We start from the raw sequence: 21,029 nt of genomic DNA on the forward strand, positions 1-21,029 counted from the left end.
TACTCGTTGCTCGAGAGAAATGCAAATACCGTTTCTGTTGCCTTTGCTGCTGCTGCTGCTATTACTATTATTATAACAAACAACAAGAACAAGACGACGCAAAACAATAACAAACAACATAAATTTCCTCCAACATTGTGACTGTGACCTTAGAAATTACATAATCTACTATCAATAATAATGTTTCTGGGACAACGTACTAATAAATTACAATATTTAATTTTTGTGTCTTTGAATAATCCACTTTTTAATCACCATACGACGACGACGACGAAGTCGAAAAAACGTAGAAATGAAGTTAAAGGTTACGCTGCTTCCAAAACGTGACCTGCGCTCACAAACGACAAGAACGCGGAGAAAGAATGGGAAAAATAATTGCTAACAAGATCAAAAATTAAAATGCAATACAGCACGCCATTTGCCATTTGGATATATCGAAAAAATAAAAAAAAAGAACGAAATAAAATGTCATTTTCTAAAATGTTGTCATTTCAACCATGAAAAAAGGCAGTAAACGTGCTTAAATTTCGATAGAAATATTTCTCACAACGATTAAAAAAATATAAAAAAAGAAATATAAAGTCGACCCATTTCCATCGGCGATTTGAGTTGCGCGCATATCAAAACTTTTAATCACTTCTACGTTTAGTTTTTTTTTTTTGTTTTTTTGTAATTAACTTTCAATTCAAATTAGTTTCACTTAATCACATCCTTTGTAGCAGCATGTAGAAACATCGTGTTGCGAGAGAGCTAAATACTTTGTTAATCAATTCATCTTTGTGGAACGTCATAAATGTGGTCACAGTTTCTTCTTTGTTGTAATAAATTTTCTTTTATCGGCGTTTTGTGATCTGTTGAAGATGCAAAAATGTCAATAAAATTATCTTTTTTTGTTTTGAGTTTAGATTTGTGGAGAGAATTTTAGTGAAAATTTAACAAATAATATTTTTCATCTTAAAATAAATTTTAATTTTTTTAATTAAAAAAATAATTAAAATTATTGCCATTTTTTTTTATTGAAGTTCAGTAAATGAGATAAATATTTTGCAATATTTTTTTTTTTACAAAATTTTTAAAAGGAAAAAAAATAAAAAAAAATAAATAAATTAAAATTCATTCAAAATTTTCTATTTTTCTGAAAAAAAAATTCTATTTCGCAAATTTATTAATTAATTATTAATTAAAAATCTTGGATTAAAGGAAAAATAAAAAATTAAAAAAAATTAAGGGACAAAAGTTAAGTATTTCTTAATTAAAAATTAAAAAAAAGAAATATGGAAAATATGTAGTGTGATTAAAAATTTTTTAAATTTAATTAAAAAAATAAAAATAATTTTAAAAAATCATAAAATATTTCAGATAACTTGTAAATATTTTTTAAAATTATTTTTCATGAAATAAGGATTTTTTAAAATTAATTTCAAATTTTATGTGAAAAATTTTAATTTATTTTTCCATTATTTTTTTTTAAATTAATTAATTCTAAATTAATTATTTTCATTATGTTAATTTAAAATAAAATATTTTAATTTATTTTAATTAATAATATTTTCCTTTCTAGATCAATATCAATACGGGTCACTTGCCTTCATTCTAAGTCACAAAGGGAAAAAAACTGTTGACCAACATTCGCGGTTAACACACATTTCTGGATCAACTTTTCTTGGTACTTTGATCGCTGATAGGTATCATCTTCATAACGAACCGATAACTAAAGGTATTAATTACGAAACATTTCTTACTTTTTTTTTGCATAAAAAAGTATTCTTTCTCTTTTTACTATCTTCAGTCCATCATCGATCGATGAAAATAGCACGGCGCGGCAAATTCTCCAGCAGTAGTGATATAAATTTCCGAAAAACCACAAAAACCGTAAATCACTGTCATCATTTTTTTACTGTTTACCTAATAATCGTTGGTTACGAGCGAAATTGGGCCAACTTTTGTGCTGTTGTGGATTTTTTCTTCGTGAATTCTAATAATTTTTTTTTTTTGACCAATTCGATTCGATTCACTTATTCTCGTGTGTATTAGCTTATTATTATAACAGTCACCGAAAAATTTAAATAAAAATGTACGATGATTACATAATGGATGTGGTGCGCATTTGCATAACTGTTCTTCGTTGTACGATTCTCGATCTCGACGGTTTTTTTTTCTTTATTTTAATTTAATTTTGGTAACTGTCTCGCAACTAGTGAGTAATTATTTGCATGCAAAGGCAACGTTTCAACATTCATTTCGCTTCACATCGTAAAAGACATGCTTACAACACACCTTAAATGCCATAATTAACAACGGACTTACTTGTCATTTCATTGTCTGACGCTCGCTCGTGTGTTCTTTTCTTTTGTTGCCGAGAATTTCTCTCTAATTATTTTTCTTTTATGACTTTTTCGTATAAAAAAGCGGCATTTTACTTTGATTGTCTTATCACAAAAATTAGCACGATTATATTTTTTTATTACACAACTTACATTTTATCGATGGCGATGATCTCTTCGGAGGAATCTCTCATAAATACGTTATTTATGCTGAGTTTATGTTTCATTAGTGACGCGCAAGTGTGTCATTCATCCATTCAAAGTTCATGTCCAAAACGTGAATCTTCTTCCCAATGAAAACTTACACCTCGCGCGAGAATTTCTTTCACAAAATTATACACTTTTTTTTATTGTTAACGGTCTTCAATGAAAATTATAACTTTATATAAACTTTATGTGTTTGCGTTTGCGGTGTAGCTAATTATTGCACGATGACTTCTTCTTCGTCGTCATCGTCGCGCTCGTCTCAACACTACGTGACTACAAATTAAATGTAAGCAAAATAACACCAAAAACCCAGTTACATTGTTTATTGCGATAAATAAAACTCTTTATTATTATTTTTTTTCCTTCTTCGTTTGAGTTACAGTTTCTTATGCGACTGCTGTTATTATTTATGATTTAATTCCTTTTGTTTGTTTTTTTTCAGCGGATCTTGTCTAGAATGTTTAAAGAGATTATTACTTAAAAAGAAGATAATTTGGATGTAAAATTATTTTTTAAAGAGTTTTTGACACCCGGATAGAACTGTACTCTCTATTCAATTGGTGTGGGAAAAATTTCATGTGATACTGTTAGAATTTTTTGTGGATTCTTTTTTGACTTGTGAAATTCTTTTTTGGGTGAAGAATGGAAGTTTTTGTTTGGCGATGTTTACAAACAAATATGCTTTGAAGCTGAAAAAAGTAGATTAAAAATCGATCAACACTTAATTTGAAGACAAATAAGAAAAGAAAATTTTATTTAAAAAAATTAACTAAAAAACGATAATTTTACGAATTAAAAAAATCTTAATTAAGTTAAAAATTTAATTAAAAAAAAAAATAAATAAAAATTTTAATAAAAATTAAAAATTTTAATTTGATTTTTACTTAAAAAATATAAAATAAAAAAATTAAAATTGATTTTAAAATTTTTAATATTTAAATTTTCTTTTAATTTTATTAAAATATATTTTATTACTATATTTTATTTTTTAATTTTATTTTTTAATTTTATTATTTAATTTTTATAAATTAAATTTTTATTTATTTTTATTTTTTTTGTTTATATTAAAACTTGGATATTCGAAAAATTTATTACAATATTTTTGTAACTTAAATATATTTTTTCATTTGAAAATAAAAGTTATTTATAAAAATTATTTTTTTTTAAATATTTATTTTATTTTATAAAAAAAAATTATTAATTAAATTATTAATATTAAATAATTATTTTTTTTATTAAAATATTATTGCATATTTTTTTTTAATTTAAAAAACAACCAAACAACGTTTTAAAATAAAAATATTTTTTACATTGTCCATAATTTAATTTTAATTTATTTTACAATAAAAAAGAACTAAAATTAGAAAGTAACAAGTGTTAAAAGTCACAAAATAATTTTTTCATCAATTTTGACCTTTTCTTTAACATTTTTAGATCAATTACGATTACTACTTTGTTTCAAAAGCACAAAAACGCTCGAAAAATTCCAAGAACGAATAGAAAAGTATTTTCATGTTTTGCTCTCACATTTCGCGTGTTTCTCGTAAATTTAACGACCTTAATTTTTTTATGACTTTTTATCACTTTGACATTCAATGATAATTTATTCTAGAAATTTTTTCTCCACAAAGTCATTAAAAAATATTTTCGAAGAAGCTCTTCCATCTTCATCAAGAGAAACAAAAGTCCTTGACCTTTAATGCACATTTTCATATTTTTTTTTGTGCAATCTCATGCCATGCCAATATTTCGCTGCATATAATATCTATGGGCAATGTTAAATAAATTATTATTGCAGTTTTTTTTTGTAACTCTCTTTTATATTATTTAATGCGAGTTGTGTATTATTATAAGACGTTTTTTTGTTTTATTGGAATTCATGTATTTTTCCCTTAGACTGATCACCAGCGCATCAACGCATTAACAAGAAGGTAAAAGTAATCTATTTTAAGGTTCATGAGTGAGTGAGAAAAGTGCAAAAAGCAGTGCGAAGGCAAGACAAAAGAAACAATCGATCAAGCGAGATGCATCTTTGCACTTTTTCCACATCACTTGCACGCAGCAAGGCGAACGACAACGTACGCGAGTAAAAAAAAACAGGGAGATAGATCAAATAAACATATTTATGGATGGAGATGATGATGATGATGATCTCGGGTGATGCATTCTAGTGTGAAACAAATGATAAAAGGTGAATAACAAGCGAACGTTGCTAATAAAAATCAATCATCGAACCCATTTTTGCACTGACTGCCAGCTAAAACAACGCAAACGGCCTGAACTTTGATAGAAGAGCACAAATAAATAAAATATCTGGCAACACAATATGATCTCCGTAAGATAAATGTCGAATTGGAAATTGATGTGGTGTGTTCTACATTGGTCGATCTATCAAATATGTACAATGAATAAAATAAAATCCATTCCATAATAAACCACAAAGCAACTATCAGCATGAACAGAATCAAGATTACCTTTTCTCCGTCTTTCTTCGTCTTGCGAGAGAATGCGATGCTGATGGAAAAGTACAAACGTTCGTTTTCCTGATCGTCATCTCTCACTCACTCAAACCAAATAAATAAACTTTTAGCCACAATCAAAGATCGTTATAACTTTACAAATTGTTACACGAAAAATATCGTTCGTTAATCGAAAACATGAATTATTTGTAGATTTTTTCACTAGATATTTCGCACTTTCTTATATATGGAGCAGCGAATGTTCCGTAGGTAGTTCTTAACCTCAATAACTTCGTGTTTTTTTTTTAATAAAGTTAAGTCAATAAAAGGGTTTTACGACGACTTCATGCTGAATTTGATTCAAATTTATTCATTGCTTTTTCTTTCCATTTATTTGCTTTTTTATTATCTGAAATTGTAAAATAATTAGTTGATAAATAAAACAAAAATAATAAAATTTAATTATTTTAATTAAAAATTAATTAATTTTTATTCAAATATGAAAATTAATTAATTAAATAAATTAAAAATAGATGAAAAAAATTGAAAACAAAAAAAAACGGTTAAAGATTCGTTAAATTGATAAAATAACCAGAAATTTTAATTTTTTTTTAAATGCAAAGAGGTTCGTTTCTTGATGCCAAATTATTTGTGAGAAATCTTTTTTTAGAACATAATAAGATTATTGATAACAATTGAACAATTTTGATATTATTATTCTGAAAATACAAAAAAATTTTGAATAATTAATTAAAAATATTAAAAATTTATATTAAAATTATTAAAATCGATTTTTGATAGATTTTTAAAGAAATGTTCTCAAAATAGAAAAATATTCATAATAAAAAAAAATAAATAATAAAAAAATAATAAAATATTACAGGAAGCACCGATGCAAAAATTTTCCAGAAATATTAAGGAAAACTTCATTTTAACTCGTCGAGCTGTGATCAAAGACTAAGTTTTTTTGCTGATAAGATACAAAATATATTTTTAAAGATTTTTCTGTTTCAAATATCTGTTCAAATATGAAACTTGGGACAAAAAATCGCTACGTTGACAACATTATAAAAATATTTTTTTATGAATTTCGGCTCATTTGACAACAGAATTAAAAGAAAATTTAAAAAATTCATTGAAAAAATACAAAATTTGGGAAATCTTGAAAAAATTAATAAAAATTGGGCATTTTTAAGCTTTTCTACAATTTTTATTCCCCGTAATAACTTATGATTTGTAAAATTTAAGAAGATGTTGATAAACAAATAGCTTTAACTGCTTTCACAATCTCTTCAGAAACAAGTTCCTCAACTTCATGGTTAATCCGATCGTAAAAATGATTGTCAATGGTTTCAGTGTACCATTTCGCAGTCTCATATTGTTGCAAATGGGATCTCCTTAGTTCATTCAAATGGATAATCTCGTGCTAAAAAAAAGTTATTTTAAATTTTTTTTAAAGAATTTCAAAAATTGAGTCATACAAGCTTGATTTTTGACAAAGCATCCTCTTTTCCTTCTTTTGCCATCTCATACACTTGGTAATAAAATTCTTGAATTAAATAATGCAGCATATTTTGGTGTGAATTTTCAACACTTTGAATAAAATGGTCAAAATGATGCAAAGTATAGTTCAATCTAATTTCGAGCTGATTTATGGCTTCGTGTATTTTCGTCTCATTACAAAGCTTGGCATCCAAAATTTCAGTAATTCGGTTATGACCGAGCTCAATACTTTCACCGAGCTTTGCGCGATTCTCGTCAAAGGCGCAATGCATTTTCTCTCTGATGGCTGCTTGAGTCGCATTTTTGGCTGTTTCAATTTCAAGGCACCATGGCAGATAATTTTGTTTTTCTTCCTGAAGATATTTTATGACATCCGGATGGGAGCCATTTAGGTAGATCGTTTCAAAATCAAATGCCATTAAGTGACAATTCATAGAAGTGTAAAACATGTTTTCCAAAATATAATGAACATGAGTTTCGAAGTTAATGTGAATATCCAGAATGGTTTCTGTAAAGTTGGAAAACGCATGAGAACACTGTGAAAGAAAAAAAAATTAAAATTTGAATCAATTTGATGAAAAAAATAAAAATTAAAATACTTACTGGCAGTGCGAAAGCACAAATTGCAAAAATTGGTAAGAAAAGTTTCATTTTTAATCAAAACTCGACGAAGTTTGATACAAAACTGATCGTTGTTACTAATCCGAGGGACAAGGGAAATTAATATTTTACTTTTTTATTTTTTTTTTCAAAGCATCTGTTCAAACACTTGACGTTGGCGAAAATAATACTTTTCGTTGACAACAACCAAAACATACTTTCAAGTGTTTTTTTTTAATATTTTTTGTTTGTTTTAAGCATTTTTCTAAATTTTTTAATAATATACTTGAGAAGCTATGAATTATTTTATGAATCGATTTCAGATTGATTTGATCAGTTTCTTACTTAATTTTATAGAAAATACCTAAATATTTTTTAATTAAAAATTCCTTTAACAAATATTTAAAAAAAAAATTTGGAAAAAATTTAAAAACTTTAAATAAAATAAAAAAAAGAATTAAAATAAAAAAAAATAATTAAATAAAAATAAATTTTAATTAAAATTAAATAATTTATTTTTTATAAAATAAAAACTTAATTTAATTACAATTTAAAAAAAAATAATAAATAAATTCTTAAAATATTCAAAAAAATAAAAAAAATATTCCAAAAATATTAGAAAAAAAAAATAAAAACAAAAAATTGAAAAAAAAAAAATATTAGAATTAAAATTCTCTAAAAAAATAAAAAAAACACGTTCCTCAAATATTTTTTTCTTTCTATGATCTACGTCAGCGATAGCTTTGCCAACACAAAACGACATTCGACAAGATATATTTTGTTGCCACATGACAAACAGTAGCAACTACCGCATGAACTATCTCGACAACGAGTTACCGATCTACGACAGTTAACTAACCTGCGATGGCATTAAATACACTCCGATCGAGCAAAAAATGTCAATTAATGTTAGAAAAGCGATTCATCTTTTTGAAAATTGAAACTTTTATCAAATTATTTGAATCGCATTGCATGTTGCACGTACAACATTTCAACTTTTAATAAATAAATATAACAGCGAAATCTCCGTGAATCATCAACAAATGGCTCTTTTTCGCTGCATCTCCAACGCAATATGGCTTGAATGATGATTTACGACCACACTACTTGCAACTACTTGCTTTTCTCCTTCTAAAGAAATTTTGCTGAACGGTGAAGTTCTGACCCATATTTTGTCTCCCTTTTTTGTCGTCACATCACGTCACCTAGAAAAAATGAGAAAAAAAAATCGAAAACTCGGCATAAATATGAATTTGTCGTGAAAAAAATAAATTCACGACGTTCTTATGTGAAACAATTTGTAATCATACCACCTAGCAATAAACCATAAAATAAAAATAAACAAACTTTGTAGGTTAAATGTTAACGAAACGACACATAAAAAAAAGATTTAAACAAAATTCAGCGATTTTTACTGAAATAAAAACGAAATGAAACGAAATAAAGTGAATAAAAGAAGAAAAAGAAATGGCACACTTTTGAAAAACTAATTTAATCTGAAGATAATCATATGGTAGCGATGATATTCCAAAATGGTCATTAAAAACAGGAAGTTTATCGTTTTTTTACACTAACACACATAATTTTCTACTTAAAAAACTTGCAAATTTCCTGTCGTTCTAAAATAAATATCATTATCAACATTTCTTATCTTAACACATGAATAATTCATTTCTATAAAAATGAATGAATTGGTGTCATAACAAATTAATATTAATATTTTTTGTCTTCTAATTAATTAAAAAAAAAATCTTTTGTTCTACAATTTCTTTCAGCAAAAAAAACGGATTAATGGCACTTCACTCGTGATCAATCAAAATCAAGTGAAAGACAAACACAAAACACGCTAATCCCATAATTGAGTGTGTAAAACAAGAGGCACGCAAGCGGATTAAAATGTAAGATTAGAAGATTTTTTGGTCATCTCATAGAAGAATTCTCCATTGGAGTTCGCAGAAAATTCCAAGTACATCAAATAACGGTCAGTGTTAATTGTAAGACCTATTATGTATGCATAAATATCACGATTTGCGAAAAAAAAAAATAATAAAAATTTAACAAATATAAAAGAGAAAGATGCCACAGGATGGTGTCAAAAATGCCGCAAAGTATTTACAATGTTGTTGAACATTTTGTAGTTGGCGAAATTGGTGAATGGAGAACAAATCTTCATTCTTTCTTTCGTTTTTTTTTATGAAAATCATTCATCATCGTTCGCATCACTTTTTATTGTTATTTAGAAATGCTTGGACGATTATTATTAAATAAATAAAAAAAAAGTTGTAGCACAGATACGTAAATATAATAATTATTATTTATTAAGAAACAACAAGAGATTATTTTATTCTTTTTTGTTTTATTTAATTTTTAGAAGTTCGTGTCGATTTCGTGCTAAATTTAAAGCATTGCCATAAGGGAAATAGAAGTAGAAGTTTATAATATGTTGAAAATATGTAATTTTTGATCATTAACGGGAAAGTTTTTTGAAGTAATAATAACACGAGAAGATTTTTTTATTCTAATTTGAGTTAAATTGAGTGTTAAGAACGAATTTAATTTAATTTAATTCTTTCAACGAAATTTTTCGTAAAAGTTAATTTTAATTAGTTTTGAGTTTATTTATAAAATTTTAAAATTAAATCATTTAAATTAAGAAAATATTTTTAAACATTTATTAATTTTAAAAATAATTAATTAAATAATAAATTTTTAAATTTAAATAATAAATTAATTAATTTTTAAGTTTTAATTTTAGAAATAATTTAATATTTTTTTTTTAAATTTTTATTAATCCAATTGATGAAAAATAGAAATAAATTAATAAAATATTTTTTTATTAAATACATAATTCAATATAAATTTTTTGTTTTAATAATTTAAAAAAATACAATTACAATTTAATAAAAATACAATTATTATAATTTTAATATAAAAAAATTATTTAATAAAAAAAAATATTTAAAAAAAATTAAGCAACTAAAAATTAATTCATTAATTTTTATAAATTTTTTATTTTTAAATTGAAAAAGTAAATTTTATAAAATTAAATTAAAATTTAATAAAATAAGAATTAATAAAAATACAAAAAAAATAAATAAACAATTCATTTTTTAATTCTAAATATTGGAGACTGAATTTAAAATTAATTTCTTATAAAAAATATCACCGTAAATTCTAAAAAAATATAATCTCATAAAAACATTAATATAATTAAATTCTTTGTATGAAAAGAAACCCATATCATTCCATTCCCATAACACTTGTAGGTAGCAAAATTCTCAACTCTTTACGCCACATGTGAACTAACGCATGCAAATTCACCGTAAAGTTCTGCCTAAAGGTGATGGAAATGAATCGCACAAGAACTACAATTACTGCGTGATTTTCTTTGTTGCGTATTCTTCTAACACATCAAGCCACAATCGAACAAAGTAGATTAAAATTTTCTTGTTAAAAATGCAAATCAATCGCCTTTGTAATTATGACGTCAACTGCGTAACACATCAGATTTTCTTGCTGCTGCAAAACCCACCTACTTGTCTCGCATTTGACATGAAGTTTAAATAAAATTCCGATCGACGAAGAAAGGTTGACTCGCTGATGCACGACGACATCTCAACCAACCCGTGCAAATTAAGAAAGTCATGTTAGAAAATTAATTTGCATAATCTACATCTCATCGTTGCTCGTTGCTGCTACCAGACAAGTCGAGTCAAGGTAATTAATTGTCTTAAATGCTCGAAAAATAAACAGATGGAGAAGGAAAACTAGGTAAAGTTGCGGCGCGCGAGAGTAAGACAATAGGCATTTGTCTAATTTTGGCCTGGTTTTTTTTCTTTAATTTCTTCGGTGAAAAAATATCGAGAGTAAAACGCATGTGAATGATGGTAAAAATATTTTTAGAAAAGGTTAAATGTTGTGTGTCTCGACTTTTTTCGGTGTAAGCGTGTGAGAAGGTTGAAAAAGAAATTGCTTTAATCAATTTTATTAGATGTTCAGTTATCTACCGACGTGTGTTTCGTGCAAAAAAGAAGATAAAAGCAATTTTGAGTCGTGTCAGGCAATGAAAACTGCCTCAAGGAGCTTCATTTCATCACGAAATGTCCCAAAATTTCTCCATTTCTAACAATTTTTCGCCTAAAAATAAAAAAAAATATAGAAATTTAAAAGTTTATTCGAAAAATGTGCAAAAATTAGTTTATTCTAATTTTTTTTTAAGGAACTTGAGTTTCATTATTTGCTTCTTTCACAGATTTTTCAATTTCATCGACTTCCATCAATTCACCATTCGTTACTTCTTCGTCGTCGCCGAAGTAAATATCCGGCAGCGGAAGATTTTCCGGTTCATATTTTTCTACCAAAGTAACTATCAGATCTCTCAGGTACTTTCGTTTGCCCCGAATGTGTTCTTGGGTGAACCATTTTTCAAGGCCCTTGATTGGAGTTCGATAATCGCTAATTGGATGCAAACAAAAATGTTCCACGTACTCCAACAAAAACACGCCGCAATCGAAATAATTTTTCTGACGCGGTACTTTCACATAACAACCTGGCATCACAGTCGATGAAAACTCACAATTTGGCGAATCGTCTTGTTTTTCGGCCAAAAATCGATGTCGCAAATATTCCCGCAGCGCTTTCGACACATTCGGACGATCAATACCGAGCGAATCGAAGATCAAAAGACATGCTTGCTTCACGGGAACACTTTTGAGGAATTTCGGGTCGATTTCTTCGCCTGTCTCAAAGTTCAATTTTTGTTCCATGAGGTATGGGAAACAAATAACAGCCAGCAACCAATGCTCGTTGATGTTAATTGGCACGAAAATAAAGTCCTTTTCGAAGAGTTTGACTTTCTCGTCCCACTTGGCGACTCGTTGGTACTTTTGAAGGGACGTTTCTTCAGCTGACATCTTGCCAGTTTCCTCATCGGAGCATTTTGTACTCAACTTTTTCCAGAAAAAACTGTCGAAAATGTGAATTCTTTCACGCATTTCGGGCGAAACGAGTTCCATTAACACGTATTGCAGGTACAAATCGATTATGGCATCGTTTAAATACGTCTTTGGCGCTAAATCCATGAAATCGTTGAGGAAAAGTGAGATGTGTCGACCACTGCTGCTTGTCGGAGGATATGTCAATATTCTTCGGACATTCGAATTTTCGTTATTTGTCACTTGTTTCGGCTTCGTTGGCGAAACTACTTCTTCCAGATAGTCAGCAGGTAAGTATTTTTGATAATTCTCAAGTAAATCTTTAGCTTCGATACACGAGATCTCATCGAACTTTGTTTCAGCGAATTTTTCGAGAATTTCACACAATTTCTCCGTGTGCGCCGACACTTGCAGCACAATTCCAATCCTTTTGAGGCTCGATGTGATGGTTGGCACTCTCATTTGCTCATCGCTCAAGCCCAAGCTCTGTTTGATGTTTGCTATAACGGATGGCAAAGGATAGAGAAATAACATTTTTGCCTTTTTCGAATGGCAAAAAACAACTTTTGTGATGTCCTCCGACTTTAACGTCATGCTTTTCTTCTCACTGCCCTCAAAATTGTCACACCAAAAAGTAATTGAATTTTCCGTTGCAAGTAATAACGTTTCGCCACTGTGATGAGCTCCGATGAAAACATGCTCACAGGAAAACTGTGATTCTTCCGTTTCAGCGGGAGAAACTTCCATCTTATTATAAAATTTTGTTTATTTTTGATTTGTTTTTTTTTTACATGCCGCTGTTTGTAACAGAACAACTTGTTACTTTCGAACTGGGCTACGTATGTTACGCGATTTACACATTGAGCGAGTGTGACGATGTAATTTTTTATCATTGGGGAAACTTGAAGCGGTTTATTGTTGTATCAAGTGACTTGAGGTAATTTTTTTTTCAAATGTTTTAAACGTTAAATTTATTTTAAAAAATACTTTCTTAAAAAATTTATTTAAAATTATTAAAAAAAATTTTTTAATTTTATTTCATTTGATTTTTTTCATTTTCAACCATTTTGTGGCTTAAAACCACAAAAAATTTAATGTGAAAAAAATTTCTGTTTTTAATTTGAGTAAAAATTGACCAATAAGAAAAGTACGGAAAAAATTCTTAAAAATTTGACATAAATTGACAATTACTTATATGTGTGATAAAAATAATTTTTAAAAAATTTTTGATAAAAATTCTTACTTTTTGTGCTTTCTTCAATATGTGTTTTTTATTACATAATTAAGCAATTTGTGCAAAATTTTTGTATCTTTAAGCGGTTTAAGTGTTGAAAATGTATCTATTTTTCAATAAATTATTTATTTATAAATTATTTATTATTATAAATTATTGACATTTTAGGTGAAACGATGAATAAAATCCTTTAAAACGAGCAAATTACTGTAACCAGCCTGCAAGACGGTCCCAAATCGTTCAATTGTCATCTCGTGAATACCAGCTGCCGTGAGTCCCAATTGAATTTTATCGCATTGCAGCATAACCAACAAAATCTTTTGATGTTTCACATCGATCGCGTACCATGGCAAGTCATAAAGAGCTTCTTCAATTTCGTCAAACTTATCACGAATCACTTCATTGATGTAACAAGTACCAAAAAGTATGACTAAACAAACATTTCCAGAAACGGCAAAGAAATACTGTGACTTTACAATGATAATTATCAATCCAGTCAAGAATAAATTCGACAAAGAAACGATTTCAATAATCAGCGCGAGATACGTGAAAATTCTGTACATTTTTAGGATCACTGTATTGACATCCACAATCATGCTCGTGATACATTTGATCCAATTTTCGAATTTTTTGTCGTTCAATGGGACTTTTTGTCGCAAAAATGGTAATGCTGTCGAGGTTTCTGCGTAACTTTCACGAATTTCTTCAGTTCTTGCTTCCAGATCGTTCTTCATTTCCTCAATGGATTCCAAAATGACGTCACAAAATCCCAAAATGTGAAGAGTGATGCAAAGAAAAAGGAAACTCAAAAAAATAATGCCTAATGCGATATAAACCAAAGCTATCTGACAAACTACGACACTTGTGATGAAGCAAATCCAAGTATGTTGATCCGGAAAAGGCAGCATAAAAGGCACAGGTATTTCGAATTTTGGTACAATGTCATCCGGTAGAAAGAATGAAATTATACTTCCTCCGGTACAGCAAAATATCCCGTTAAACAGCAGTAAATTACGAATCCATTTGAAAACTTTTACAGTAAATGCTTCGGTTTGAACAAGACGATTTTCCGCAATGACCTTGACCTCACCTTGGAATTTTCTGTTGACGTCATACAATTTTCGACACCATTCCAGAAGATCCTTAATGCCTTGTCTCGATATAATGAGAATCCAGTATGATAAGAAAAAGCCACAAGATGTTACCGAAACGGTAAGGCAAAAGATGACACTTGTAATGTTGAAATTTGTCATGACAACTGTTGAAATCATACCAAACGCAATTAAAAATGCATTTAAAGGCGTTTGTAGCTTTAATAGCTTTACAATGACTGAGGGTGATTTTACTTGAGCCTCTTTGGTGAACAAAAAACTTCCAAAAGTGATGTCAGATTCCTGGATTAACTTCCAAATTCGATCAAATGAAACCATTTTTGAACCTTTTTGGAGAAAGTTTAGTCGCAACTGAGCTCTGGAGCTTTTCAATCAAAACTAAAAAAAATTAAAGTTAGATGTATAGATTGAACTTTGTTTAGTTAACCGTTTAATTTGTTCAATTAATTGTTTAACTGTAACAGTTTAATATTGAAACATAATTAGCTTAATGTTAAATTGTTATTGTATATAATTTTATATTTTTAAGCAGAATAAAAAAAATAGGTTGTTCGCTAATGATAAAAATTGCAGGTTTGGGCCAGGAAACAACAAACAACATTTTATTATCGTTTAAATTAATAATAATTAAATGGAATTTAAGAAAAAAAAATTAAAATTATGTTTGTATAAGAATTTTCACCAAATACAAGAAAAATTGAAATTTGGAGTTTGAAAATTATTCATAATGAAAAAAAGTTAATTATTGGCTGGAATTAATTCGTAGTTTTATTTTTTTTTTGCATTTTGGTGAAAATTCTTACAAATATTTAAAAATTCTTAAAATAAATGATTAGGTAACACGAAGTAGGTAATATGAAGTATTTTTTGTTGTTTTTTGGTCCAAAGCAGCAATAAAAATATGAATTTTTATCATTAGTAAACAACCTATTTTTTTATTCTGTTTAAAAATATTAAATCATTATAAAATAACATTGAACTAATTTTATTAAAAGGTTAAGCTATTAGAGTTTAACAATTAGGTAATTGAAAAATTAAACGATAAAGTGAACAAATTTAACTAACGTAAGGATGTTTTCTGTTTCGCTCTTTTTGCAGTTTTGAGTTATAAAAGGATTAAAAATGATAAATTAGAGCTCTTTGACAAATTTTTATCCATTTGGAGCAAGATTTGACAAAAATGGCTTTGACACAGTTTTTGACACAGTTTTTGATTTAGTTTTTCTCTTGATTTAGTTTTCAAATCAAAACTATGTCAAAGAAAAAATTTTTTTTCAGTTTCAATTTTTTGGCAGTTTTTAGTTACAAAATGATTTAAAATGATAAATTAGAGCCCTCTGACAAAATTTTATCCATTTGGAGCAAGATTTGACAAAAAATGCTTTAACACAGTTTTTGACATAGTTTTTGATTTAGTTTTCAAAACAAAACTATGTCAAAGAATTTTTTTTTTTTTCAGTTTCAATTTTTTGGCAGTTTCGAGTTATAAAAGGATTAAAAATGATAAATTAGAGCTCTTTGACAAATTTTTATCCATTTGGAGCAAGATTTGACAAAAATTGCTTTGACACAGTTTTTGACATAGTTTTTGATTTAGTTTTTCTCTTGATTTAGTTTTCAAAACAAAACTATGTCAAAGAAAAAATTTTTTTTCAGTTTCAATTTTTTGGCAGTTTTTAGTTACAAAATGATTTAAAATGATAAATTAGAGCCCTCTGACAAAATTTTATCCATTTGGAGCAAGATTTGACAAAAATGGCTTTGACACAGTTTTTGACACAGTTTTTGATTTAGTTTTTCTCTTGATTTAGTTTTCAAAACAAAACTATGTCAAAGAAAAAAATTTTTTTCAGTTTCAATTTTTTGGCAGTTTTGAGTTATAAAATGATTAAAAATGATAAATTAGAGCCCTCTGACAAATTTTATCCATTTGGAGCAAGATTTGACAAAAATGGCTTTGACACAGTTTTTGACACAGTTTTTGACACAGTTTTTTTGCTCTTGATTTAGTTTTCAAAACAAAACTATGTCAAAGAAAAAATTTTTTTTCAGTTTCAATTTTTTGGCAGTTTTGAGTTATAAAATGATTAAAAATGATAAATTAGAGCCTTCTGACAAATTTTTATCCATTTGGAGCAAGATTTGACAAAAAATGCTTTGACACAGTTTTTGACATAGTTTTTGATTTAGTTTTCAAAACAAAACTATGTCAAAGAAAAAAAATTTTTTCAGTTTCAATTTTTTGGCAGTTTTGAGTTATAAAATTATTAAAAATGATAAATTAGAGCCCTCTGACAAATTTTTATCCATTTGGAGCAAGATTTGACAAAAAATGCTTTGACACAGTTTTTGACAAAGTTTTTTTTGCTCTTGATTTAGTTTTTAAAACAAAACTATGTCAAAGAAAAAATTTTTTTTCAGTTTCAATTTTTTGGCAGTTTTGAGTTATAAAATGATTAAAAATGATAAATTAGAGCCCTCTGACAAATTTTTATCCATTTGGAGCAAGATTTGACAAAAATGGCTTTGACACAGTTTTTGATCGTTTTTTTTTTTTGTAATAAATTAATTCTTGATTTCTTAATCGAAATAACCTTTTGAATAGTGCAAAATGCCAAACTTGTTGAAAAATAGCTTAAATATCGCTAAAAAAGCTAGAAAAACTTGATTTCTTAAGTCATTTAGTATGAAAAAGTATTTCAAAATCTATATAAAATTTCTATATCCCCCATGGTGATTTTTGATAAAAATGATGGGGGAGGAAACGCGAAACAGAAAACGGTCTTGGAACACCCTAACGTATAAATTAATTTTTTCGATTTACTTCAATATCTTTCATTAATAGTTCATAGATGTATCCTTTTCTCATAATTTTTGCCTTTTCTACATTATGTTTCATTTTATAGCTTAAACTTACATCTGCCATGCTTCTTTGTTGTTTTCGATATCAAATCATAGCATCGCGTCATCTGAAAAAATAAAATAATTTCAAATATTTTTTTTAGTTTTATGTTATATTATCTAAATAATTACCAAAAAGAACCAATTTCAAGACGATCCTTACTTTTTACGAACTAGAGGATCATTTATTTAAGCGCCAATAATGCACTTTACCACAAAAACGTTCAAATTGCATCCGTAAACACAACATGTTGCAATAAATCGCTGAATTTACTTTTATCAATGAATGATCTGTGCATGACACGAACGATCATAGCTCGTCAAAAGTATATTTCAAGCTCGTTTTTGAGTCATTTCTTCCATTTTTCATCTAAATACACAAAAAAAAACTTTAATCCATATAGTTGAAAACCACTTTTGTGATAGACATTTCCCCTCGTAAGTGTCCATTGCACTTTTTGCATGTAAGTAATTTATCTTATTAGATATTTACCGCGCGGAGACATCCAAGCATTACTTAACGCCATAAAAACTCCTTCGAATGCACACGAATTGCCAACAACTCCTCTCCCTCTTGAATTTTCAGACGATCGCAGACAGTGCACAAAAATTGCATTTGTTGGTCAGTTTCAGTTGCAACTTGTCTATTGAACTGCGCGGATCAAAAAAAAAAAAAATAAAACATTAATAATAAAAGTGAAAATAACGTTAGTCGGAAAAAAAATTTCAGTATACTTACAGGCAATCGGTGTCTACTCTCGTTCGTTCGCGCTATTTACTTCTTCATTCATTAAAAATTACGTTGGATTACGACGACGAGCAGTGTTACGAAGAAGTGAGACGGATGGAATGAGTGAAAAACTCGTTAGTGACGTAATAATTTGTTAAATGTAAGGAAAATGTGCAATTTTTTTTCTTGTAACGAGTAAAGTCAAAGTCTCCATAGATTTTTTTTCTGACAAAATTTCAAGATTAGAAAAACTGATGGTGCGTGAAAAATTCTTCCGAACCACGAGTTTTTATAGTTTTTTTTATGTGTGTCCTCAAGCATTGCAAATCGCGCAATATCTTGGATGCATTAGTTGAGCATAGATATTTTTTTGCATATATGTTAAGCCTACAGTGTCGATGTGGTGAAATCCAATATTTCGTGTGTTTTTTATTTATTTTTATTTGTTTATTTGCTTAAATTCCGGTAAATGCAGCAACAAACAACAACACATGCAATGATGCAAGAGACATTCAGAAACCAGAAATTGTGTTTAGAAAGTGAAAGCAGCTAATAAAAAAGATCAGAAGTTGCTCTGATAACTTTTCTACTGTCATCGCATGTGTCAAATGGCATTTTTTGCAAAAAAAAAATATTAAAAATTCCTTTTTGAAAAAATGTCAAAGTTAACAAAAGAAAATATTTTTTAAAAAATTTAAAAAATATTTTAATTTAAATATAAAAAAATATTTTTAGCTGGACTTTTAAATTATTTGCGATTTTATCATTTTATTAAAAAAATATTTATTAAAAATTTTTATTGAATTTTTGAAAAAAAAATTTAAATTACGATTTTATGAAAAAAAAATTCTTTGAAAAATTTAATCTTTCTTTGAAAAATCTAATCTTTCTTTAAAAAAATTATTTTGAATTTTTTTATTAATTAAATTTTTATTTAAATTTAATTTTAAAGACAATTTAATTTAAACATTCAGAGAAGAAGATTTTTTATATTTTTTTAAATTAATTATTTTCAACAATTTTTTTAAATTATTTTTTTAAATTTATTTTTTCTTTAATAGAAATATTTAAATTCTTTCCAAAACGATAATTTTTCAAAAAAAAAATTTTTTTTTTTTTTTTGTAAAGTCGCAATTTTACCAACAATCTAGAATCATTTTAAAAATTTCATGAACAATATTGATGTTAAACATAAAATTTTAAAATCAACAGGAATACAAACCAAAGTGATCGTTATCTAACAACGCATTAAACAAGCAAAAAAAAACACGAAGGTGCGTTACAAAAGTGCAAAAAAATGAATCAATAAATATCTAAATTACAAAAACAAAAAATCGACGTCATTCACGAAGATTCCTTCAAATATTACTCAATTAAGAGTTAAAAAGTGCATGAAATTACCTAAAAATAAAAATAAAAAAAATAATGAAGAAAAAAATTACATTACTATTCATTGCGGCAACAATTTGCGTGATCAAAGCCGAAGAACAGAACAAAACGAACGAAACAACGCCCATCATCGTGAACAACAACTACCCAAAGCCAATTTCCCTGTGGGATGGCAAAGGTATGATGAACCCAATGATTGTGGACTCAAAAACAGCAAATGCCGTACCAGGCTTCTCCACAAGCGGATCTGAATACGAATTTAATCCTGACGACTTGGAAGCTTTGCAAGATCGACTCGTTGACGAAACGTTACAAGGCGTCTCGTCGCTCATCAATAACGACAATTCCGACTTGAATGACGATTTTGATTCGTTTGTCTTTCCCGAGAGCTCGACAGATGCCGTGTCTTCGACTAAAAATGACACTTCCGATTTGAAGCCGGATCACATTTTTCGCGTTCCAAAAGTGAAAAAATACAAAAAAGCTGAAAATGTTACAAATATGCCGATTATGAAGTCTTCTTACCTGCATTTTCACAATTTTCATCTCTTCATCAACATGTACGATCATCATTTGTGGGACGCGGAGAAGATAAAAGCGAACGTTTCGGATCAATGTGGGAAAGATATGAAAAATTATCTCGGAAAAGTAAGAAATGGCGTGCCTGTAGCATTGAAAGCGAGCGATTCATCGGGTCGTTATGGCGGCATCTACTTCTTTGGCAACGACTTTTGGATGGGAAGCAAAACATTTTGCGACGAAGTGAATTTGGAGAGCAGAGAATTGGGTCAAATTGAACGTCTACCGGAAATGAGCTTCTATATGATTAAAATTTTGGTGCGAATGGATCCGTATTTCACTGAGGTAAGAAAATTTTCAATTAAAAAAGCAAAATAATACATTTTTTTCAATATTTTTTAAGGCAAAATTACTCCAACTGGGTCAATGTTTACCAAAATCCTGCGAAATTGAGGATATTTATACAATTTTAAGGCTGGATCCTGCTGCGCAAGTACTTTCCAACACAGCTTACAAAACGGGCTTGAACATTTTCAACGTCAGACGTGTTCCCGGTGACTATCAAATACAAAAAGATCCCAAATATTTCATGTTGATGTAAGTTTTAACGCTGAAATTTATGCAATGAACCTCAATTTCATCATTTTTTCTTGTCTCAGCATGGTTGTCTCGATCTTGGTGTGCATAACTTTCGTTGCAAGCATCTACGAATCAATTTTACTTGGCAAGGGATATGATCTCGTCGAACGGAGACGCAGTTCAAGAGTCCATAAACGTGATATTGATCAAACGAAGAAGACAACGACGGAAAATAAACAGATGGAAATGTATCGGATGGGACAGGAGAACAACAATATCGATGTAAATGCCGTAAAAAGTGGAAAACCAATGAAAAATGGGCACGAAATTGAACTTAGCACGAGAAGTTTGAACATTTTCAGCCGTTTTTTGATTTGTTTTGGCTTGCGAGGCAACATGCAAAGTATCTGTAATGTAGAAAAAAGTGATCCAGTAAGAATTTTTTTCTAAATTTTCCATAAAAAATCATTTTTGAGCGAAATTTCTTTGTAGGATGCTTTGACATGTGTTCATGGCATGCGATTATTGTCCTTGATGT

At 28.2% G+C, this 21,029-nt stretch overlaps 3 protein-coding genes across 3 annotated transcripts; 1 reads left to right on the top strand and 2 right to left on the bottom strand.

The window, feature by feature from the left end:
* Positions 1–11,307: 11,307 nt before the first annotated feature.
* On the bottom strand, positions 11,308–12,774 carry LOC134837682 (sentrin-specific protease 6-like). Its single transcript, XM_063853068.1, has one exon. It carries the CDS (start codon positions 12,772–12,774, stop codon positions 11,308–11,310), a length of 1,467 nt encoding a protein of 488 aa, XP_063709138.1.
* A 651-nt stretch (positions 12,775–13,425) lies between these two features.
* On the bottom strand, positions 13,426–14,691 carry LOC134837683 (uncharacterized). Its single transcript, XM_063853069.1, has one exon. The coding sequence runs from the start codon at positions 14,689–14,691 to the stop codon at positions 13,426–13,428; it is 1,266 nt and encodes a 421-aa protein (XP_063709139.1).
* A 4,738-nt stretch (positions 14,692–19,429) lies between these two features.
* LOC134837684 (uncharacterized) lies at positions 19,430–20,941 on the top strand. The gene is made up of 3 exons (XM_063853070.1): positions 19,430–20,257; positions 20,316–20,509; positions 20,572–20,941. Exons 1-3 carry the CDS (start codon positions 19,430–19,432, stop codon positions 20,939–20,941), a joined length of 1,392 nt encoding a protein of 463 aa, XP_063709140.1.
* The last annotated feature ends 88 nt before the right edge of the window (positions 20,942–21,029 follow it).

Source organism: Culicoides brevitarsis, chromosome 1, assembly GCF_036172545.1.
Source record: "Culicoides brevitarsis isolate CSIRO-B50_1 chromosome 1, AGI_CSIRO_Cbre_v1, whole genome shotgun sequence".
Classification (NCBI taxonomy): domain Eukaryota; kingdom Metazoa; phylum Arthropoda; class Insecta; order Diptera; family Ceratopogonidae; genus Culicoides; species Culicoides brevitarsis.